Source organism: Nematolebias whitei, chromosome 1, assembly GCF_014905685.2.
Source record: "Nematolebias whitei isolate Nwh7 chromosome 1, NemWhi1, whole genome shotgun sequence".
NCBI classification, from domain to species: domain Eukaryota; kingdom Metazoa; phylum Chordata; class Actinopteri; order Cyprinodontiformes; family Rivulidae; genus Nematolebias; species Nematolebias whitei.
Window position 1 is genome coordinate 62,123,546 of NC_056498.1, and position 25,591 is coordinate 62,149,136.

General features: G+C 39.5%; 1 protein-coding gene across 2 annotated transcripts in view; it reads right to left on the reverse strand.

Annotated features, from left to right (window-relative positions):
* Window positions 1-20,554: 20,554 nt before the first annotated feature.
* LOC119419026 (protein FAM53B) overlaps window positions 20,555-25,591 on the reverse strand; it is a 31,269-nt gene continuing 26,232 nt past the window's right edge. For both annotated transcript variants that reach the window (XM_037686333.1, XM_037686325.1), the window contains exon 5: window positions 20,555-21,166. In XM_037686333.1, coding sequence (XP_037542261.1) covers window positions 20,816-21,166 — 351 coding nt within the window. In that variant the 3' untranslated portion in view covers window positions 20,555-20,815. The remainder of the gene's footprint in view (window positions 21,167-25,591) is intronic.

The following is a 25,591-nucleotide window of genomic DNA, read 5'->3' on the forward strand; positions in this document are numbered from 1 at the left end:
TTCAAATTATTACAGAAAACTCTTCACATAAAACTGAACAGAATCATAACAGCAGCAGTCATACCAAGTAACAGGGCTTCATTTGTAAACTGATCGATGCTGGAACGCAAATAGTGGGCGAGCCAGTGGTAAAGTAGATGTGATTTCATGCATTTTGGTGTATTTTAACAGGCTGTTAAACATACGTTCTTGTAATATATATATATATATATATACATATATTTATATCTTTTTTAATGGACCCCAAGCATTAGCTTTCAGGGGGTCCGGGGACCCCAGTTTGAGAACCACTGGTTTAAAATAAAACCACTCATTATTCTACATGTAAGTGTTCATACTGTAGTTTTTCAAGAGTTATACACATATATATATATATATATATATATATATATATATATATATATATAAATAGCTCCTCATGGGTGCAGATTGGTGAATATGTTTTTGTATTCTGGTGGTGAACATAAAAAAAGTAGTTAAATTTGACAACGTCACTCCAGAGATCAATTGTAAATGAGAGCCAGTGTTTTTTTCTAAATCCACAACTTCCTGATAATATAAAAACAGAACTACAAAGGTAACACATACTTTGCTCATGAGGTTTTACTCTGACATGTGAGCAAAGTACAGCGAGAGAAAGATGAGAAGCTTGTGGGAAACAGATAAAGGGTAATATCGTGGTGACTAATGGTGAAAACAGAGCCTGGGGCTCGTGGCTCATAAAGCGCCTTCCTCCTTCTCTCCTGACACCCAATCAATCTGAGTCCAGCATCCTGTTCTCTGCTCAGGTCCACCCACCAATACACACCTTTTACATGCTTCTATTTAATGCAGCGCAGGTTACACAACTTTATTATGTTGTGACAATGAAATCGCGTGTTAGCAGTTGTTAGCTGCCAGAACTTTCATTATTAAGTGTACACATATGGTGATGACACTTGGACTTTTAAGTCAACATCAGTTTGTCATAGGACTGTTCAGTGTGTTTATTTTTGAAGAATTCTCTTAACATGCTAATGAGTCAAAATGCCTGGAACCCAGCCTCTTAAAGCATTTAATTATAATAAAGTGAAAATTCAACTGTTCTGGGTTGCATCAGGATGTTCAGGGTTGTTTTAGTGTGCCATTTCTTCTTTTATTTAGAAAATCAAATACTAACCTTGTGTGTCAAGGTGTAGTTGAACTTGCTCCTTTTGTGGACTTTCCTTCTTGAAATATTTGTCTCACCCTCGTTAATTTAATTTGTCCAGTTTGCTTGTGTATCCAGGGTTCAGTGCTTCTCCTTGTCAGCTCACAGATCATTTATGTTCATCTTTTGTGTTATTTGGCTTTTTCAGCTAAGCTTATTTTACTCCCATTGATCCATGTTTTTGCAAAAACCAAAGCAATGTTCACTCTTTCTTCTTTAAATCTCAAGGTTTAAGGTTCTTTGTTGTCATTTGCATCACATGTGGTACATGAGGTGGAACAAAATTATGTAGACGGGGTTGCAGTTGCATCCAACAACAGCAAAAATATAAACTGTAAAAGGAAACGGTAATAAGGGTCTAAGATATAAACTACGCTAAACACTAATAGGCTAAAACAATATGCCAACAGCAGCACGAACATGAGTCCGTGTGAGTAGATGAGTACGAATGAATACAGCAACACGAAATAATCAGCAGTATGAGATCAGCAGCATGGATAATCAGCAGCAATCAAAGTGGCGTTACATTGATTTTTTTTTCTGTCCTATCTGTCTGACACAGAAAATAAATAACAAATTTAGTATGAAGATGTTTTCCTTGCAACTGAAGGTATAATGAGATATAGAAATATGTAAATGTAAATGAAATAAAAATTATATTACTTTTAAACTAAGAGCATGCACATTTATGAGTTTAACTCCTTAAAGTGTTGTTAAAACTTCTCTGGGTGCCAGTTTGTGTGAAAGCCCGGTTCTGTTGCCAGTTTCTGTCATGTGGCCTGACAGCAGCGGCACTAAAGGAGTTGGTGACTTGTATCTCACGACTCTTGCCAAGACATGTTTTTCCTCTGGACTGTTTCATCCCTCCTGCTCGCTTCTGCCCCCACTCATTTTTAAAACGCATTTCTCTTTTCTTCAGCGTGTCCATGTTTTCACTGTTTCTTCTTTTCAAGTTTTTGTTTACATTCACTAGGGGGGAAGAGGAAGGTGGGAGAATCACAGACTCGGGAAAATGCCGTCAGGGACGAGGCTGTTCTCTTCTTTTCTTTGTTGCTTCCTTCCCCCACTTTTTTTCCTCTTCGCTGAAATGCAGGCAGGCGGTCATCATCATGCTTTTGGTTTCTAAACTAGTGTCTGTGTTGGGGGTCCCTGGAGAGCAACCCCGCTATAATAGCTGAGTGAAGTGGGCTGGCAAAGGAGGGAAAATGAATAGCATGCTTTGGGGCTTTCCAAACCCAAACTCCTGACAAGGTCTCTCCAGACTGTTGTGTTGATTTTTGCTTGTGTTTACCTCGGTTAATGCATCAAGCATGTGATGAAGGACAAAGGTTAAAAACTGTTTTGTGATCTGAGACTTTCTCACACGAGCCCTTCAGTTAGTAACATTGTAAATTTGCAGGAGAAAAATGTTTAAACTTTTTGTTTTGGTAAAGGCCTTTATGCAATTTTCTCCTCTGTTTCACAGCTCTCTCTTAGTTTCCTGTTTCCTACAGGGGCGCCTACAGAATTTTTTCAAAGTGGGTCAGTTGATGGGGGCCACTGATCATTTTTAATAATAATAATAATAATAATGTCATCACAATGTCAGCACTGTATGTTTCCATACAATGGCGAAATTAGTCTCTGCATTTAACCCATCCACCACCAGGTGGCGCAGTGGGCAGCTATTGAAAGCGCCCGGGGGGCATTTTGGGGATGAGGCGTACTGCCCAGAGACGCCAAGGGTGTTTTCACACGTGATAGTCCGGTAGACTCGGTTCGATTTGGGACCAATATTCATAACATTTCTTTACATTTTCAGCTGCTGCGGTTTGCATTCACATACTGCACTGAGTCTGTTCCCTCCCTCGCCTGTGGTGGTGCTGCACCAAGAAGTACTGAAGGAAACTACACAAAAAAAACATCTGAAGAAGACTCTACTGCTTCTTCTTCTGGAAATAAAAACAAAAACGGAGTGGCGTCAAATTTTAGCGGTTTTAGGATTTCTGTTTTGTCATTTTTCAGCAATGAACTCAGCATGAGTGGAAGATGAGGCAGACGATCATGGAGAATGTTGTTTTTCACACAAGGCGGCTGACGGCTTCGTATGAAGTAAGAGAAGTGCGCATTTGTTTGCCCTGCGCTGTAGTCAGTAACGTGCGGTGAGGTTTGTGACAGGTGAGGCCAACTCGTCTGGAATCGGATGCTTGCATATATGAACACAAAATAGAAGCTTATATTTCAATTTAGCCTTTTTAACTTTAAAAAGGCATCTAATTATGCTTTAATCAACGCCATACTCCTTTAAAAAAAAAACATGTATTTGCTTACCTTCATTTGAAGATGAATGAGTTTAGAAAAATCCTTTAGTTTTGAGATATGATCTTCCATTTTGTCTAAACAAATTTAAACGAGTGTACCAATTTGCCCTCTCCCTGCCCCTTTTGTGTAACAGAGTGCACCGACTGCGGCTGTATCATTGTAACTATGGGGCAGAACTGCCCCCTATCGGTGCGGCAAGGTATATTCTGCTGCACCTCTCATGTTTTTTAGCGTACATTATGACCCATTAGAAAGCAGAAATATGTCACACATTCATTCACTATATTAGATAGTCTGTAGAACATCAGCATGTGCAGCACATGTGTAATCAAACATGTATATTGGTGAAAGAGAGACAGCAATGCACCAACTGCCTACTTCATTTATTGTATATGCCACAGCGCCCCCAGAGGTGAACCACAGCACTACACTGCATTGCTCGGCATTTCTTCCATGCGTTTAAACAGGCAATGCATAAATTCCGCGATTTTGACCATTGAAGTGTTGAAATAATTCAGAAAGCAGTTTTATAAAACACTTTTTTAGAACAGTTAAGTGGACAAATGTATTTTCTCTTATCATTGTTAGTATTTTACTTGTCATGATGACAGGAGAGGCTGTCTCACCTTCCTCCCCTGACTGCATGTCACTGGCTGTAGTCCACTTCCTGCTTTTGGAGCGGTCTCCGGTCCACTTGCATTCACAATGCATTCGAATCGCACCAGAGTTCACTTCAACTGACCCGAGACCTAGGTATTTAGGCGGAACAGAGTTTGCTTTTTTGGTCTGTATCAGAGTTTGATTGCACATTCACATCTCCCCAAACGAACCGGACTTTCTAGGCAAACAGACTAGAGTTCAATGAAAGTGGACTAAACAGGGCTGGTGTGAATGCACCCTTAAGCTTGTTGCAAACGCTAAAAACTTGGAAAAATATTAATATTCTCAATGTGGCAAAAACTAGAACAAAGTTTATTCTGGCCAAGGCTTTTCATAATTTACATGAAATTCAAGTGTCAAACATCTGAGAAGTCCTCAAAGAAATGTCAACACTTCTGTTTTTTTCACATTAACTGGCTCATTTTGAATTTTTGACCAACAGGGAAGATCACCCGTCATCTCAATCACGTGACCGCCTGATTCAAAACCATGCTGGCGGGCCGAAAGACAAGTACCATTTGTTTTGTACAAGATTATTCACTTATTCACAAATTTAAAGGAACATGATCCAATCATGCATTTTAGTTGGATGCACAAATAGGTGGGAGAAGGGAAATTGAATTTTCTGGCATCGTATAACGAGTCCAAACTACCCATTTAGACAAAAAAAGTGGCTTTCTGCAAACAACAGAAAGAGATTACGGATAATGAGAACCATGTCTGTGGCATTTCCTATCAAGTATATTTGATTCTTTGTTTTCAAGCACACTGAACTCTGATCTATCTCTGTCTTTTGGCCAACATTATAAAGTAGTTTCACCACATCTTGCTTCTTAGTATAATTTGATCAATCTAAATCAGCTGACGATGGGCTGATTGTCTTCTTTAGCTCATTGTTCCATTTATTGTTGGCTGTTTACTTTTTGCCATCACTATAATGCGTATGTGATGACCACTAAGGTTTACTTGATCGTCCCTATAGATGTCAGACACCACACGAGAAAAAGGTTTGGCCCAGGTGATGTGTCAAGAACAAGCTGCAAAAGCTCTCAAACCAAGGCTGTGAAACCAAAGATTTCTTTTCTCCCAGCCTTGGGAAAAAAAATGTATATATTTTATCTGTTCTGCAGGTGGTGCACCAAAACAATGTCTGAACATTTTTTGGGGTATTTTTTTTATGCTGTTGTCACCTATAGGATTTTAAAAATACTGCATTATGAGAATTTTTTCCTAATATATAGGGCAACTTTGTTTTTCTTGTCCTTTTTTTAGTTGTTTGAACATTAATTTAACTGAAAACAGCACAGTCAGTACACAACGCATTGAAGTTTGTCCACTTCTCTTTTAAATTATTTCATCCGTTTATCTTTTACAACTTATCATAGTCGTGTCGTGAAGGTAACAGTTACAGGAGTGAAACCCAAACATCCCTTTCAACCAGCAACACTCTCCAGCTCCTCCTGGAGGATCTCAAGGTGTTACCAAGCCAGAGAGAATACATCAGCGAGTTCAGGATGTTTTTTATCAAATTATTTAAATAAGTAAATACATATTTTCTGCATATAACCTCTATGTTTTAAGGTGCTTGCATTTCAAAATGTCTAAGGCAGGGCTCTGCAACCTTTATGATCAAAGGAGCCATTTTTACACCTTTGTTCACTACATTAAATGTGTCCAGAGCCGCAGCAACCTGCTACAACTGTGATTATCAACTGGTGGTCCATGGGCCACTCTAAGTTTGTTGGAGGAGACTTTTGTGGCCAGTAAGGGTGACACTATAAAGTTAAAAATATCTAATGATTTCTAACATTTATTTATATTTTTACAACTTAAAACAAATGAAAAGACTGGATTCTTGTAAATGGGGTGGGGGTGGGGGGATTGTTTTGTTTATAATTAAAAAACAACTATGAACTGTGTGATTTGTTTTTTAATTGTGGAAAAAATAATTAAGTGTAGAAAGTTTTATGTCAGTTTTGGCCAAAGTGGGAAAGAGCCACTGCAGAGGGACCAAAGAGCCGCATGTGGCTCCACAGCCACAGGTTGCAGACCCCTGGTCTAAGGGAAATACAAAATGCACACCAAACAAAAGCTCAGAACTCAGGAGGATAAAATTGTTTGGCCCGCAGGGGGTTCAGCAAATATATAGGGGTGGGCATACGCCACCGTCTCCACCCCCTCAGTGGTGCCCCTGCTTTTCTTTAAAGGAGCCACTGGTTAAAAATGTGCACATGGAAACAAGTAATTTGAGTGACTTCTGCATGTCCTCATGTGGATTCATATTGCTCCTTTTCTCAAAGTAGCCAGTGGGTTTTCACTCAGAGCAGTAAATCTAGCTACAACTAAAAAGCTCAACAAGAAATTGATCAACTTGACAACCGGTGACGGCTCTGCTTCCTCCTCTCAGAGTGGACTTCCATAGCATTGAGGAGCAAGAGCCACATGTTTCTGGGAGTGCGGAAACAAAAAGATAAAGGGGGCCCCCATCATCTTTTCTCCTCCCTCCAATGCTTCCATTACCACCTCCCTTCATCTTACTTATTATGAGGCCATGTCAAGGAGGAGGAGGAGGGAGTCAAAAGAGCCAAAACAAGTGGAAACATCCAGATCTCAGACAGGCGTGAAGCGCTTCAACTGGCTCGCTCAGCGCGCTGCACAAACAGTGACTGACTCCTACACAGGCGACCACATTCTTTAATCGCTGAAAGGCATACACAGACTGTACACAAACAGCACAGACACCGAGCGCACACTTGGAAAGCTTGCACTGTGCAAACATGGGAAGAGGCCTTCCTTTTTTGTCACGAACATGCAAACCTATAGACGGGCAGAGAAAACAGACAGCAGCCCTGTTTGTGTTCACCCACAGGCTTCCATCATTCTTTCTGTCCTTCTAATTTACTTATATCTTAATGATGTGCATTTTAAAGGCACCGACTGTTTGCACTGATTTGCCCTGTGGGGCTTTTCAACAATGTCTGTTTCTTTTTCTCCATGTAACGCTGAGGTTGAAGCTGAAAGGGGAAGTGAAAACATACCGTCTTCAAGGTCTACAGCAGATATAAAAGAGGTGTAGATAGATGAAAGTATTCATATCATAACCCTCCCTTTGTCATTTCCTCCGTCAGTTACAGGTGTAACTTTTTTTCTCTTCTATAAAGCAGACCTAACTCATTCCAGCCTTGAAACTCTTTGCTCGGAGGAGACGTAAAACAAGAATTACTGTGAGTTTGAAACATGATGTACTACTTCTGTCAAGATAATAGCAAACTGCCAAATGCTTTACTGAGGATTTTCTGCGCACTCTAATTTTCTCTCTTCCCCCCAAGCTGGATCAAACAGAACTATCTGTGTGTATCCCTGACAGGGATACACACACCAAAGAAGAAACACTGGCTCACACAGATTAGTAATCTGTCAGTACTTGGTGGGAACCTGAAACACTGAAACCAACTGCATAAAGAATATCCTCTTTCACAGGATTGGATGGCATTCCAGAATTCTGTTTTTTCCCAGTCTCTTAAGATTTTATGCCACAAAAATCAACCTTTATTTACACAGGTTAATCCCATTGAACCTCAGGGACTCGTTTACAAGAGAGACTTCAAAATGAAAGCATCTAAGACATTGACTCTCCTCGTCATTCAGATGAAGTTGCCTGATGAGATGTAAGACGGGTTTATTTAGAGAAACAAGTGATAAAGGTTATGGTAAATCATATTTAATGAGTTGGAAGTCTTATCAATATAAATGCTATCTGTTTTTAAGCTCGTGCGCAGCAGCTCCTCACAGTTGATCCCTCTTTAACTGCAAGAATAGCAGGGAAGAGTTTGAAACGTTCATATTTACAGGGATCCACAAGACGCCCAAGACTGTACCCAAGAAGGTGCATTCACTGCAACTGGAAGAAACTTCAAACCCAGTCTGAAGAAAAACAGATATATATATATATATATATATATATATATATATATATATATATATATAATTATAAATCTTTACTGAACAAAATGTACAAAACAAACAGGTTTTGTAATTAACAAACAGCACCTCCAAAACTGTGACAAGACATGAACAGAGTTAGTTCTACAGCAAGTACAAATTATACAAGATGATCAGAGATAGTATTTAAGAACAGACTGGGAGAAAAATAATAAAGAATAACAAAACAGAAAATGAAATTAAAATTAAAATTTAGTCAGAGGATTTTGGGAAAATATAATTTGTAATTAAAAAGAATGATAAATGGACTGCACTTATATAGCACTTTTTTCTCTTATCAAGATGCTCAAAGTGATAAAAAAAATAGCTTATTTTATTATTATCAATCATTTTAAGGCAATCAATTAGATAGTTTAATTCTGACTGAAAATGAATAAAATTCATTATCGAATTTGCAAATTTTTGTTGGTGGATGAAAAAAGTGTATGTTCAAATTTACAATTTTCAGAGTTACTGTAATAGCAAATAATACTTTGGAGATTTAATGAGCATGCAATTTTAGTCGATTGAAAAATGTGAGATTCAAGGTCAGTCCAAAATTTCTTGGATATGTCACAACTAAATAATAAACGCAATGTTGTTTCTTAGTTTTTTCTACAAAAAGTACAAGAGTCATTAATATCTGTGAATTTAGCAATGATACAGTTCAGGGGGGCGGGGTGGGGGGTGGGGGTGGGGGATAAAATGTAACTGCATGAATAGGTTTATGGATGAAGAATATATTTCCTGTCCTTCTGTATCATTCCTGCTTGTGTACTGGTGTTATTTTCTCAGGAGTGCTTCCTGGTAATCAGGAGGAGAACTGCAGTGATTGCAGGTCGTCTCTTGCATCACTATAAACAACAACTTAGCAAAGTTCTTTACATGTGGACTTTACAACAGATAGAGTGCAGCTTTGGATGAACATAAAAGAAAAATACAAAATGCATAATGTGACCTCTTTATTCAGTAAGTGAAAAAGTGACCATGACAGTAGATTAATTATCCATCCAGCCAATATTTTTACTTGCTTCTTCCTTTTCAGGTCACGGGGGTCGCATATCTAGCACTCACTGTGCGAGAGGCAGGGTACACCCTGGACTGTCCATCCCAAGTCCACAAAGAGAATAACAACCGTTCTCACTCACTCTCAATTCTAGGGACAATTAGAGTTAGCAATTAGCCTAGCATGCATGTTTTTGGTCTGTGGGAGGAAACAGGAGTGCCCAGAGGAAAGCCATTCATGCATGGAGAGAACACGAAACTCCACGCAGAGAGGTCCCCGGACAGGATTTAAGTCGTCAACCTTCTCACTGAGATGCAACAGCTTTCCCAGCTGTGCTGAAAAGTAACTCTACCTTAGGTCTGAAATAAAAAAAACACCACAAAAAGCTGCAAACAAGAGGATAAAAGTGTAGCAAAGCTTCTTTTCTGTGGCCATATTTAGTGGAATCCCAAAGACTTTTCTAAGATGTATGGATCATTCATGGACTTCCTAAAAGATAATGTCCAAAAGGTTTTGGACTTTGACTCAACTACAAAAGAAGATCAAACTTTCTGAATTTCTTTGAAAATCTTATTAAATATTGTTTCCACACTGGATTAATCTGCCCACACAATCTAGCTCTCTTGTGGCGCTTTCGCTGATTAGCCAGAAACGCGCCAATCAATTCATCCAGGGACTTAATTTGAACCTAATTAGCATTTTCATGTCCATTTGTTATCTGCCCGGCCACTAATGTGTGCAATGATAACATCTCCAGCTACTGCCTACTCGTCTGCTGATGTTTACAGATGTGAGTACACGGCAGGCGCCATTCCTGGACGCACCCACAGGAGCCAATGAGGGGGGGGGGGGTAGAGCAGGCCTGATGGCTATCAGCCTTATTATTCTCACTCAGACAGTGTAACATACACAACACACTTAATAAGAAGTCAAAGTGCATAGATGCTTGATTTCAAGTCATGAACTCGGGCTAATTGGGTCACTTTTCATGCATGTTTAGTTTCACAAACCAACAAAAAAAAAAACATGGATTCCTAATATAACTTTGTGTTGTGTCATGAAAAGTGATGCCACATTTTCTTTAAACTTATTGTTATTACTTAAAGCAAAAGTACACAACAACTGGAATTCATCACCAAAGAACAAGACGGTTTTAATAAAATCATGTTTTACTGATCAACACTTTCTACAGATTTGAAACATCTCAGCCTCATGAACCAGTTGAAAATTGCTGCCTGCATACCTGATTCGTTAAACATTTCAGTTGTTGATTAAAACCAGCATCTAATGACATAAAACAGGAGAAATATGTGAATAATTTGGGTTTTGTAGGAGGAAGTGAGAATGAGGACTTCTTCTAATCACAATAAAATAGATCAACATCTACATAGCAGAACAGTTATTAATTACTTCATCATATGATTCATAACTGACATTTCATATCAGGTTGATCAGTGTTGATATAGAGAGAAATACTGTATAATGCCCTGACCAAGACAAAGCAAAACAAACAGAATAGTTAAAACTCTCACATGAAACACGTCATTTTAAATGCATGAATTTTAAATACAAAACGAGGCATCTGGAAATCTATACAGCTGTTGCTGTGTAACACTTTGAGTTCAACTTGACAGCTTTACCCACACGAGGAAGGAAAACATGTTGAACTGATACATGAGTGGCACATCTTTGTTTGGTTACATTCAGATGTCCATTATTTATTCTAAAAATACATACATTTTGACACTTTTTGTTGTTGTTGCACTTATTACCACAATTTCTACCTAAAGCTATCATATAAACACTTTAAGGTGTTAAAATTAATCCCATTTTTGTGTCATTTCCACAAACTCATATGTACATATGATGTCAACTGTTTTGCATTTATTTAAACATAATTCTTTAAAATGTATATTTTCGACTGATGAAGCCCTCTGGATAGAGGGTGAAACATATTTTCACAAAAAAGAAATCGTCCAGATAACCTCTTTGACCATTATTGGATTTTGTTCCTGGATGATTGAGATGAACTTTGATGTCTTGAACCAGTTTGGCTGTGGCTGCCTGCCTGAGAGGAGTCGATGGGGGACAGGACAACCCCCAGAAACCATCAGTTTACTTGGGACTTCTCTGACTGATGAAGCCCTCCGGATAGAGGACGAAACATCTTTCCACAAAAAAGAAACTGTTCAGAAGACCTGACTGACCATTACTGGAATGTATTAATTGTTAATAAATGTACATGTAATTTTAATACCTATCCATCCATCCATCTATGGATCAACTGACCATTGGTCATCCATTGCTTTTTCTTTTTCGGGCCTCTGGGGTCTCTGGTGCCCATATCCAGCCATCACTGTGTGAAAGGTGGGTGGGTGGGGACACCCTGGACAGGTTGCAAGTCCATCACAGGGACACATAGACACAAACAAGACAACCATTCTCTCTCATTCACACCTAAGGACAATTTAGAGTTACCAATCAGCCTAACATGCATGTTTTTGTTCTGTGGGAGGAAACTGGAGTAAATGGAGAAAACCCACACATGCATGGAGAGAACATGCCAACTCCATCCAGAAAGGTCCCTAGCCAGGAATCAATCCAGCAACTGTCTTGCTAAGAGACAACAGATCTACCAACCGAGTCATCGTGCCACTAATAATTTCAATGTCAATTTTTTGAAAATTGATTTTAGTATTTGCACTTTAGATAAAAGTAAACAATTTGTATGCAACTAAATGATTCCAAGACAAGACCGTTTTTGATCTATTACACCAGCTGGTTGCTGCACTTACTCAACTTCTATTATCAGTCGCTAAGGAAAGATTACTGAAACAACATCTGCATATTCAGACAAACACATGTAGCTACTTTGATCCCAGTTTGTCTCCAGCTCAGAAGTCCCGAGCCAAACCAGTCTGCTCTGGTCTTTCACACAGCCAGCTGGAGCTGGAAAACAAACGCCAAGAGTCAAACTGACAGGGCAGCAGCCTCTGAGGACTTGAAGACAGATTGTGACTCAAGACTTTTACACAGCAGTGGTGCAAATCTGTTTACTCAGGTTTTGCAGGATCCAGAGATTTACCTCAGTTTACTCTGTTTGTCATAGGCTAATCTGAGACACTATCAGCAAAAAGAAAATGTGTAAGGGTAAAAAAAACTCACATTTTGTCACCTTCTCTCTTTTTTATTCTCAGTGTCTGACACAGATGTTAACTGACCTGAATTTTCAACGCATGATTGATTTTTTGTCTTGATACGTGAGCCACGCTGGGTTTAGACGAGGGGAGGGCCGTGCAGGCAGCACTGGCTGACCCAGTGGTTACTGGAAAGATGGATGGATGAGGACCAGCCTCTGCGAAAACATGCCTATTTCTGTCTTCTATTGTTTGCTATTCAGTCATCACTCTGCATGTACCAAGTCCACAATCCGCCCCCTCTGTGTAAAACCCTTTTGCTGAAAAATAAAGCAGCATATGTTTCCGCTCTTGCTCTCTCAACATGCGGCCTTCCATTGAGTGAAAGGCCCCGTGTTCTGTAAATCATTTAGCACACTTAGTACTTGCAAAATGGGATATGTTTGGGTGCCGTGGCAACACATTTTCAAAGTTGAACAAACGTTTGGCTGTGTGTCGTCAAGATCTCTTGTCATTTTGTGATCTCTTTTTCATGCAACATGATAGTTGGCAGCATCAGTCTGTTGAGAAACGTTTTATCTGGATGCAGTGAACGCCACAAAGCACACCAACAGCAAACAGTGTGACCACCTGCTTCCCATAAAGTGAGCTCAATTTATGAGCAACGTTACAGAGTGTTTGGGATTTCCAGGGTTTATCTTGATCATGTTGTTAACCTGTAAAGTTCAGGTGACGCCATGAGTTATCTTAATATTTTTTATTCACCTTCATTAATTTTACATACATGATCAATAAATAAAAACAACAAAAGATATGACAGAGTATTAGAGAAATGCATTTAAGATTTTTTGTTGTTTCTTCGTTTCAGAGTATAGTGGCACGGTGGCACAGTTGATAAAGCGGTCGCCTCTCAGTGTGACGGTTGCTGGATCAAATCCTGGCCAAGTATTTTTCCAGGTGCATGTTTTCTCCGTGCACATGTTGGTTTTCATTGAGAACAGTAGTTCCTCAATACTTCGTGGTTCCACTTTTGCAGACTCGCTCTTTCACGGTTTTTCAACGATTGTCAACTTAAATATTACTCACGTGATTGGGACGGTACGGGACAAAAAGTTAACGGAAAAAAAAAACTTTGAACAGGCGCAGCCATTTTGTAGTTTTCTTTCAATAAGCCTATATTACATGTATATATATATATAAGCCTATATAAATGTAAGCTCAGAGGAGACCGTGCTTTTGCTGTGGCATCATCTCAACTGTGGAACAACCTTCCCTTGAACATCAGACAGGCCTCTTCCCTGTCTGTTTTTAAACCCCTTCTTAAAACCCATCTCTTCTCCGTGGCCTTTGACACCATTTGAGATTTTGACTTTTAATAATTTTAATCGCTTGTATTATCTGATTGTATGATTGTTTTTTTACACAACTTTTATTATGTGATTTTTAATCATTTTAATCATTTTTATTATCTTTCTGTATGATTGTTTTGTTGTGTGTACAGCACTTTGGTCCTGTAGGTGTTTAAGTGCTCTATAAATAAAGCTGGTATGATGTGGTATGGTATGGTATGGTATGGTATGGTATGGTATGGTATGGTATGGTATGGTATGGTATGGTACGGTATGGTAGGGTATGGTATGGGATGGTATGGTATGGGATGGTATGGTATATTGTGGCCAGTCAAAATAACTGCACTACCCAGAAGTCAACAGTGCTTTTGGCCACTGTTTCTGCCAAAATGGAGGGAAAGCTTTGCATCGCAAAGTCAGAAGTAACATCTATCTATTAAGCTCACAGAACTGGCAGGAAAGGCACAAATAATCCTGAAGCTCAATTATCCATGTGCACATCAACCTGGACAGGGCGGTGGACTTTATTGCTGCAGGGTAGGTCTCCTGAACTGGAACTGAGCCTGACGGGAACAGAGCTGCTGAGTAAAATTTTGCAGTACTGTACAGTACATATACATGCTGTAAAAATTACGGAGGTTTAAGAGTTTAGATTGGGAAGGGTTTATAAAGCAAATAAATACTAAAATAAATACCGTGTTCCTTCTTTGTGGTTTTTCACCTAATGCACTGGTGTTTGGAACGTAAACCCCATGATAGTTGAGGGACTGAGTAAACTACAAAATAACAAAACATAGATATATATATTTTTTTTACTAAACCCAATGTGCTGCTTATTACTCCCACAGAAAGCAAAACTTAACAACTGAACTCACAACACTTCCTTCAGTTCTTCAAACAACAGTTGTTGCCTTCAAAATACTCTCAACACAAAATTACAGTACTTTTTTTTTCATCTGGTACAACATACTGCAGCCTAAACTGCCAGGAATTAAAAAAAAAAAGCAGTATTAAAAATTATGAAAAAAAAAACCCATACAGATTTGTTATATCATGTTTCTAATTTCTAAAACCAAAACTCTTGACATGTACAGATGTAGAGTGATTTCATATCAAAATTGCATTGAAAAAAAAAGGGTTTGTATTTCAAAGTTACTCAAACACACCTGACAGGAAAAAACAACAACCTGTCATTAGTTGGTAATATTAAGATGAAAATAACAGGGATGCATAAGTAGAATGGAGGGGCAGCCTTCAGAAGAACCATAGCAACATTGTGTTGGGTTGCACCCAGTCACCTCTGGGAGGGAACGAGTCAATCAGTGACATGTGACACGACCAGCCACCTGCCTTTCTAGGTGTCTGCAGATGAATGTGTGCTTGCAAGCAAACATGTGGACAAAGATAAACACACCTGTCCTAGAAAGCGCTGGCCTCACCTTAAACCTAATACTTTTACTAAACACAAAGAGGGGATCCAGCACTCTCTTTCATGAACAAATGAATGAGCAATGTCTATGTGGAAGCTGATTTCACATGAAATTTATTTTTTTTAATTAAACATACAGTTTTTACAGACAATAATCATGCAACCCTAGTCATAAACTTAACTAAAATTTTATTTATCCTCTAAGCATTTGTACAAGAGGAACGGATATTTTACTTTATCCACATGGATTTATATTCAGTTTATAAATCTGATCTTTCCAATAAAAAATAGCAAACATAGTGCCACATTTCATTACACATCCACCTCCGTGCTTCCCTGTAAGGACCTGTCATTGTGCTGGCTCTGTTTTTGTTCTCATCTGGCAACGAAAGTGCATCAAAAAGGATCTATTCTTTTAATCTTTCAATTTATCAATATTTCTTTAAAAGTTTCTTTGAGCTGCTCCCATCTGCAGGGGTTGCCACAATGAGAGAACTTGCATGAAAGATTTGACAATCATTTTTATGACCTGGGCTCCAACCCGCAACCTCAGGATTACAAGACTGCAGCACTGACCACCTTGCTATGGCAACCACTTTATCAGTTTTAGTTTTTTCTATTTTATTCCAAAGATAGTTTACTTATTGTGCTTGGCGAGTGCAGATGTTTCTTGTCAAGAGAATCTATTAGCAGACATATCACAGGTAAAAAAGAAACAAAGATTTTTGTAAGTTATTTTATAATCATATTTATTATGTTGGAAATATAACAGATGGAAGTCCCACGTGTAAAGGCTTTTATTGTTATGACTAAAGGCTGTTTGGTTTTTGTGCCTGTAATCAAGATTATTTTCACTGTTATTGATTGCACCCCCATTCATCTTATGGATACATATTAAAAATCTTTAGGATGTCTTTACAAGATAAACTTGCAGTTGTTAAAATAAGGCACAAAGTTGAAAAAACTGAAATGTAAGTCTGAATACAAGATTATTTAGTTACACAAAGAAGGTTATCAGAACCAGAATCAGAGTAAGCTTTAATATCATTGTGCCAAAATACAGTGATATTATGTACGTACAGTCGTCTGAAAGATGGGCGGAGTGCACGTTGCTGCTGCTCCTCAGAGCGCAGCCCCTTAATGCTTTTTCAGAATACTTTTTAGATATAAAAAGGGAAAAGGCCATGAGGATAGGATAGTGGTATTACAAAAACGATCTCTTCACATCTTGTCCTTATCCGAACATGATTTAAGCCATCAAAAAAAAACCTCTACCAGCAAGTGCATTTATAAACACAATACATATGCATTGCATTTGACGACAAGACGGTGAGATTTGTCCATGAAGCACTTCCAGATAGCACCATAGTCACGATAAGATGTTGGTGTCAGCCGGTAGAGCTCTGCAGCTCTGATAAGCCTTCACATAAGTTCCCGGGGCGGTGAGGGGGGGTTGCGATAGACAGAGCTTTTCCTGAGTTTACACATATCACAGTAGAAATTTGATCAGTCAGTCTACTTGAAGGCCAAACGGGGGAGTCAGATTTTCAGGTAAGCCACAACTGTTGATTTTTTCCAGGAAAACAGTTTTCTTTTCTTGTCAGCCTTGAGTCCTGCTGGTACTTTCAATCCAAAATGGCCAGATTTGTGGGCATTCCACTGGTCCGTACTTATGAGCCCCCTCGAAGGTTGTCCCCAACATGCTGGCAAGTCCCAGAAGCCGCAGGTGGCCTGCAATTCTCACAAATCGCTTCCATCTTATGGTTTAGCTCGTAAAGCAGCTGATTTTGAGTACTCGAATCATGAACCAAACCTTCACACAGACTCAACAGTTTTGCCATGGACGAAAATGCTGCCGCTGTCTTCCTCAATAGCCGATAACATAGGAATCCGCCGGTGCCAAAAAGCAGAAACCCTGCTATCATGGTTCTAATTATATAAACATCTTCAATGTCCTTTTGAGACAATACGGCATGACATATCCTGCCGCGTGCGTCTCAGCGGGGTATGAGGGCTCTCCAGGACCCTGTCACTTTGTTAAAAAGATTTTATCGATTGCGTTTAAAGTCCAGCTGACCAGATCCATGACAATAGTTTTTTGTTTCGTAAGATGTGTAAATAGGAGCTCCAATACACAGACAGAGAGCAAAAAAGCAGGAGGAGAATGGGAGAGGGAAGAAAAGGCGTCCGCCTTGAACAAAAAACACTTTCATTTCAATGGAAAGATGCAAACATAGCTTCCAGTCATCTGAATGTAAAGACTAGTTTATATCTTTCAAGGCTGAGGGGGAAATGATCTCATTATTTTAACCTCTTCTGGAGGAATTTTTAATTATTTTTGCTTCAAATACAGCCAATGTTTTCTCACATGAAATCGAGGTCAAGCTGTAAATTTGTCAAACATAGCCTTTCCTGTCTCCTTCTCTCCATCCCCTTCTGCCAACTATAACTACAATACTCCCTATTTATAGTGCTTTTACATCAGTTATTAACTCTCTCTCTCCAGCTTTGCCTGCAACTTCCTGTGAGAGAGGAAATGTGTGAGTTTGTGTGTGTGCTTTACTGACCTCCATACAAATTTAAAAAAATAATAATTAAAACTACTGTTTATAGCAACAGCATGCCGTGCTTCCAACTTTTTCCTGTCAAGTTAAAGGAGAGAGAAGCGAACTCACGTCTGATGTCTTTTGGAAAATCCATTTTACAGATTGGCTGACCCACTAGGAATAAAAACAAAGGCTGGGGTTTTCTGCATATACAAACAGGATGCACACTTAGCATCTGCTTCAGGGTCTTTTGAGTATGAATTTGTGCATTACGTGTTTGGCTGTGTGTTTGTGGGAGCCACAGACTGAGTGTTAAGATGTCTGAGTTCACCTTCCTTCAAGGCCACGATTAAAGGAAAAGCTGTAAGTGGCTGTAACATCCTGTTTTGAACACAAACACTGTTTTGAAAGCCAAGGCTTTACCCCATGTGTCGGAAAAACAATTGGGCTCTGTCACTTTCAGCAGCTTGCATCCCTGGTGACCAATAATAAAGATGACAGAGACCTTTGCTGGATTTTAGAGATAGACGCCTTTGGGGATCGGTGTTATAAAGATGGCAGATGCACTGGGTTTGTCACAGCAGCTTGGACAGACATCAGACATGATAGGAAATCCCAGTGAGGAACAGCCTTGCCCTGTTGACGTGTCTGTCTGCCTGCGCTGGAGGTCCAGAGATGTTTTCTGCTGACGTCACCTCCTCTGGTCACTGCAGGGTTAGCAGCCAGGAATATTCCAACTCTGGACTTCCTGGCATTTTATTTGGAGTTTTGAGGGCAAAGCCCAGATTTCACTTAAGTTTTTTTTCATCAATCACCATCCAGTCATTGAAGTAAAGTCAGGATGTTAACATCTGATATACCATAAAAAACAATAAACTCTCAAAATATTTCATTAAAACCCTCTCACACTTTTGTCTCATCAAACTTTTTACAACTAAAATTGGTGACAAGCCTATAATTGATAAAATTAGATCATTCAATTGAATTTCTATTTGAATTACTATTGTAGGAGACTGCAACGAAATGAAGACTCAACGCAATCTGATGGTTACGCTACCTTACCTTAGATAATAATGTTAATAATAGAATTTTATACATATGAATGTTTCTGTTCCGTGCCCTGAGATAACTTCTGTTGTGATGTGGCGTTATATAAATAAACTGAATTGAATTATTATTCTTTGCAAGTGCTCAACATTGGTATAGAGGTCATATCATGAAGGCTTCTTTAAAAGGAGCTTATTTGACATTATCCTAAGTCGTGCAGTCATGACATTTAAGTTTCCGATTATAGTAACACCGTGTTGGCACTTTTTGCATGGCATCAAAAATCCAAAAACAAAAAGACTGCATGTCTTCGCATGTCCACGCTACAAGCAGAATCATTATCCACTTCTTCGTAAGAGTCATCTTCTTCGTCATCACCTTTTCCCATCCCAGATATCATTTAGAGAACTGAAATTTTCAGTCACATCTCCGTTAGACCCCTGCACCCCACTAACAAACATATTTGTCCACCTCGATTCATAGCAAAAATGGATCAAACTGATTTATTTTCATATCATCTTTAAAAGTGGTGCAAGTGCACAGTATATCTGGCAGCACGACAACTTCGTGGTTAACACCGTTGCCTCACAGAAGGAGGATCGTGGGTTCAATCTCCAGGTTGGGCCTGGGGTCTTTCCATGTGGAGTTTGCATGTTCTCCTTGTGTTTGAGTGGGTTGTTTCCGGGAACTCCGGTTTCCTCCCAAAGTTCAAAAAACATACATGATGGGCTGCTTTCGGTGAATGAAAACTGACACACGTGCAGGTTTGTTATAGTTTGCATTTCAAGCCCAACATCATCTACTGGTGAGTACTTTTACCAGCAAAGTTAAAGCCTAAAAGAAGATTCAGTCCAACAGGAGACTGTAGGATAAAGGTCATGTAAACATTTCCACCACCTGTCCTGCTGTATGTCTTGTCGGTTGATAAGGAGCCCATCTGTGCTAACTCCGTCACACAATCAGTTAAAGTACTTCTTATTGTATACTCTACAGGTGGACAAACATTGAGATTACACATGGTGTGCAAGTGTAATGTTTCACAAAACTAGGTTAACTGAAAAAAAATAAAAAAACATGATTACAGATGTGTAGTGGAATTATCTTTTTTTTTTTGCCCAATAAAAGAAAGTGAAATGAAATGCATTCATTGTGGTTGGAAAAAGGGAAGCTAGAAGTAGTGGGTCTCAATAAAATAGTTCTGAAATGTCTACAGGAAGTGATCGTGGGGGAGTGGGTGCAGCTTGTTAAGAACATGGAAACTGCTGCTCATTCAAGCTTTTGATCAGTCAAAGTAAAATCTGTGCTCCACAGAAATTAAAAGGAAAAAAAAAACAGCCAACTAAAATTAAACCAAACATGTTAAAGGGCCAGTTTGTCAATTTATTTCCATTTTGTCCGAAGAAAGGCTTCGCAACCTCACTTCCTTACAAACAGCGCACAAAAATTATGCCGTGTAGAAAAACACACATTGCTGTTAGAACTTGGAACAAGATTCAGTGTTTAATTCAAACATACAACTTGCATATGAACGTCAGAGACAGTGGCTTTCAGTGAGGCAGGTTTCTTGATGAGCACTACTAGAGTAGAGCATTCCAACGAAGGCACTTTTCATTTCTTTGAACTCTTCATAAAGCTTATTGAGCCTACATTCAGATGAAAAAATTTACACAAGTGCACAAAAGATGAAGAGGAAAGGCCAAACTGAATATTGTATATATTTATATATATGGTTTTTTTTTAACTCCAACTTCTAATCACTCTGAAAAAATAAAATTGGAGCTAAACAAAGGAGATCCCAGCTACCGCTACAGTACTATAAGATCTAAGGCGAGCTGATTTTTGAAAGATCGTCAGGTTAGAGGTTACAGTGAGGTCTGGGATTTGCTTTTAAAGACAACGCCTCACTTTTCCACTCCTGAGTAAAGGCAAATGCTTCATTCAAAAACATGAACAACTAAGGTAGCTGCTTTAATTGTTAAAGCAGAAAGAATGTCCAAGGCATTTGTGTCATTAAGAAGCCAACATTTAGTGACATACCTTCCCAGTCATTTTAACATCTTTCCCTTTCAAAACATTGATTTTCTAGCAGGACACATTAATCACTTCCTGGTTCATCAAATGTGACTTTCTATAACAGATTTCACAGTCTTTAAAAACCTCTTTAGAATGTTCAGTTTCTTTCAATCTGGTCAAGGTCCAGCTCTCCCCCAAGCTGGAAAATATCCTTCTGTGTTCCACAGTCACCCTTCCAGAGGATGCGTTTAGTGTCCACAATGCACGCAGGCGACCCAGGCCGTGAGTCCACGCTACAAGCAGAATCACTATCCACTTCTTCGTAGGAGAAGTCCTCTTCTTCGTCATCTATCACCTTTTCCCGTGACTCTAGTCCCAGCTCAGACACGGCCGTGAAGTCTGACTCTGATTGGCTTGCAGACTCAAAAGAGGGCAGGGGCAGGCTTGACTGGAAGATGTCAGAGGTTGAGAATCCAGGCCAGCTCAGGCTTTGAAAGGTCTGAAGTTTCTGAATGGAAGACACAAGAGATAAATGTCAGTTTGTGCATCTTGCTGCAGTGCAAGTCATTTGGGGCTTCACTTTACTGAAACTACACAAGTAAAACAGTTTGGCAGTGCAAATTTTGGGGTCAGGTTTTCCCAGAAAGTTGAAATGAGATTTGGGTTTCTGTTTGGACACTGAACGTTGGCATTCCTTCATCCACTGCATGTGAACACGTAAACTTGAGTCCACACAGAAGCCACCCAAGAACATTCAGAGGACTCTAAACCATGTATTGCATTGTGCGATATAATGTTAGGATGAGTTGCAAACCACAAAAGGTATATTTTGTTAAAGTTTGGTCTGTGATTATTCACAACAATAAACCAACCCTGTAAAGTAAAGAGCATTTAATAGGGATGTACCGATTTATCGGCCCCGATTTCCTTAATTTTGGGTGATAGGCGACATGAGAAACCGATTTTACAGATTTTTTTGTAGTTTTAACAAGAATTGTCTAAACTTCATTTGTATTTCAGAGCACTACCTCATGGTCAGTTAAAACAAGTTTGTATTGTTTCCAGGATATTGTTCAAGGGAATATTTTCAGTAAAATAAGATTGAAAAATTGAAGGTGCATTGTGACCTTATAACATCTGGCTGTGTCACTTATAAAACAAAATCGGTATCGGCTAAAATCGGAATAGGCAGGTCAGTTTTTTTAGAGATCGTGATCGTCCAGAAAACTGCGATCGGTGCACCCCTAGCATTTGGTTGAAAGAATTTAAATTGAATTGACATTATTATTTAAGCCATTGTTGTTTGCAGAGGCTATGTTGTTTTTTTTAAAGAAAACTCCAGGGAGGTAAGATAAATAGAAACGAAAGACTGCATTTTTTTCTCCCCAAACTTGACCTTTAAGAGGTCCAACCCCCCAAAAAAGTTGTCCGCTTTCATGCTCTCTTTTCACCCTGATGTCCTCTCTGCAACAAAAGGAAGGCGGTCTTGCCGTGCAGTGAAGGGATTAATGATCTCTGGAGTGCCCCCAGCAGCAGATGTTCGAGGCATGGCAGTGAATAGAGATGAGGTTTTTACCAGAAAGCCTTGGCTGGCGTGATAGACACCTGTAATGTTGTCGAGCATGTGTTGAGACATGGTTTTGGCTGCTACAAAGAAACCAGGGCTCTCATTTTTTTTCCCCGTTCTGTAATTTAATAAGATCTATAAGAAAACTGTACCCCAAAATTTTGCTGTCTGGAATTTCAAGTTTGCTTTCTTTCCCCCTTAATAAATTTTACATGTATGACCATCTGCAAACGCTTTAGGTGATCATGTGAAGGGTGTGAGGTGTTCTGCTGTAGTTACACTGCTGGAGTGGAAAGGGGATTTCTAAACTCTCAATCTCAACCCCCTGTATTACCCCACTACTAATTATCACAGCAGAGGAGGCGACGAAAGCAAAGAAAGAAGGGGGAGAGGCGGCTTCTACACAATATGCTTTCTATAAAATCTGAGGCAGAGTGGGTTTTGGGTGGGTGTGGTGGTGGGGGAGCAGGGTTCGATGTCTGCTCTGTACCCAACTTTGACAGATGAAACACATCTATGCACGCACACACATCCCTGCTGCCTCACACATGGACTCTAATGTTGTCTTCACATACACAACTAACAACTAACAAGCGTTGCGAGGGGTTTCCAGGGAGTCGTGTTTAGATTATTTACAGCCTGAATGGGAAAATTAGACTGTTTAAATAACAGTGAAACAAACTGGTATTCAGGCAGACATTAGAACAAAGACTGTGGCTCTGATGTAAAGATGTAACCTACAACATACACGCAAGATCAAAAGGCAGCAGTGTAACCATATGCTGGAAGGTTAGGCGTATATGTTCCTGATCATTGGAGCATGCTGCTAAGCGCCACAGCAAAAGTCCTTCTGTGATGCTACCAAGAATCCTGCAGAGTCAAAATGCCTGAAACGCAACATGGAAAGTACATTGAACAAGTACAGATATACAATCAAATAATTTAACTAATTCCTGACAGCTGATTATATACTATAACACCTCTGCATCAATTATTTGTGTTATGTGTGAATGCCTTTGCGTTCAGTCTGCCTGTTTGGGTTTTTACTTGAAAAATGCAAGACAGTTACAGTATATTTAAATGACTACATGCATATACTGTATGTGTGCACATGTATGACAAGTGGAAACATGCCATTATACACAGACAAACCTTCAGACGCCCACCTAGGTGCTTCTGTAAGCCTTCAGGGGCTTCGCAGTCAGCTATGATCACCATGTCTACTATCCCAGAAATGGTCTGAGGTGTAGGAAGGAGAGATGGGGTGGGGGAGTCTAAACTTGGGCCAGTTGGACTACATAAATAGAGAGGTGAGGAGTTTGTCTGCCAGCTTTCCTGCAGGAAGAATACTTGCTGATGATAATTTAGGGCGGCTGTGGCTGAGTGTTTAGAGCAGTCATCTTCCAATGCAAGAGTTGGGGGTTCAAATCCACCAGCAGTCACATGCTGAAGTGTCCCTGGGCAAAACACTGAATGCCTCATTGCCTTTAATGTGTGTCCCATCGGTGTATGAATGTGATAAAGCACTGATTAATCTCTTTAGAATGATTTGTTCAATTAACTTTATAGAGATCTAGTAGAGTGCTGTATGAATGGGTGAATGAGGACACAGATTGTGTTGTAAAGTGCTTTGAGTATCTTGATGAGATAAAAAGGCGCTATATAAGTGCAGTCCATTTACCATTCCCTTTATAGGCATCTACACATACACACTTTGAATTTGCTTAGCATGCCCCCTTTTACCACCTTAAATGCTAATGTGGTAAAGTCAACTCAAGATACTGGGAGACCAGACTGACCTAAAGCAAGTCGTTTCCTGAAAAGCAAAGTGTATGCTATATCAACAATCGCCCAGCAAGTGACCTACAATCAAGAGATAACGCTCCCTGTTCAACAGATTGCAACACACACAGTTCTGTGGAAAAAAAATTGTCGCGCCAACACGAAAGGGCAGCCAGGGATAAAAACCCGACAGTGGACAGGAGGTTAACCTGACACTGCTGACAAGGAGGATCTATTCAAAGAATTTAAGGGAAGGCTGCAATTAAATCCCTAAAGTAGTTGAGTTATAGCCAATTAGCATTACACACATCCCCAGAATTCACACCTTCATTCATTGACGTGGTCGAGCAATCTAGACACTAAATTATAACATGTTCCACTGACAAAACACACTGGAGACCTGACTTGTCACAATCCTTTCCCTCGTGAACCGCACACACACCTAAAATGAAGTCAAACATGTTTCTGACTCCCCCAGTACACTGTTTGTGGTGCCAACTATGCATTTACGTTTGCTTTTTTGTTTAGTTTGACTTGTTATTCAGTCACCCACCCATGAAATACAACAAGGTTGATAGGTGTGAGATGAAGAAAAACGTCTTTATTGACAGCCTGAGGCAGGGATGTGCAGGGCACCATTTCACTTTGACAGTTTGGTATGATACACTCCTACTTCTTTTGAAGGAAAGGGAGCATATTATCTCACTGTCAACAGATGCAAATAGTTGTCAATTAAAGATTATTTTATGATTTCAGACTAATTAAAAACAACCCTGAACAACCTTAAAGTTCTATTCCTATTACAATTCCAGTGAGCTGCTCCAAAGGTGGAAACAATGAATTAAATAAAAACCCATCAGATAGATTGTTCTGATCTCAGTGTGATTAAGGACCGAGGCAGCGTGGAAGTTGAAGTCAACTTGCAGCTATTACACCTCTGAGCCACCAAATGAGGAGAGGATGGGGTGAAATGGTCAATATATGAATGAGTAAACCAGTGTCGCAACTTGATTAGTGAATTTGTGAACTTTCAAAGGTAGCCTAAATAGAGCCTCATCTTTGTGGCCATATTGCAAAATCATTTTATGGAAAGGTCTAATGCGTTTTCTGCCATTTGTAATTGCAAGTTAAAATTTGTTCAAATAATGTGTTAAATTTTACTATCACAAAAGGGGATACAATTAGTTTCCCCATGAGTACTTTCTTCCCAGTTAGCATGCTATCATAATGGCGCTTCTATCGCTGTGTGATGGAGAGGGTTCTCTGCAACTGCATCACCGTGTGGCACGGCAGCTGCGATGCTGCTGAGAGGATGGCTCTGCAGAGGGTGGTTTAGACTGTACAGAAGACTGTGGGAAGCAGCCTTCCCACCAACTCGAACCTCTACACTTCACAATGCAGGGGGACGGCGCTCCATATCATGAAGGACTCCACTCATCCTGCACACAGTCCGTTTCAGCCTCTCCGCATCATGAAGGACTCCACTCATCCTGTGCACAGTCTGTTCCAGCCCCTCCCCTCAAACAGGCAGCATTTTTTACTTACTATATATATATATATATATATATATATATATATATATAT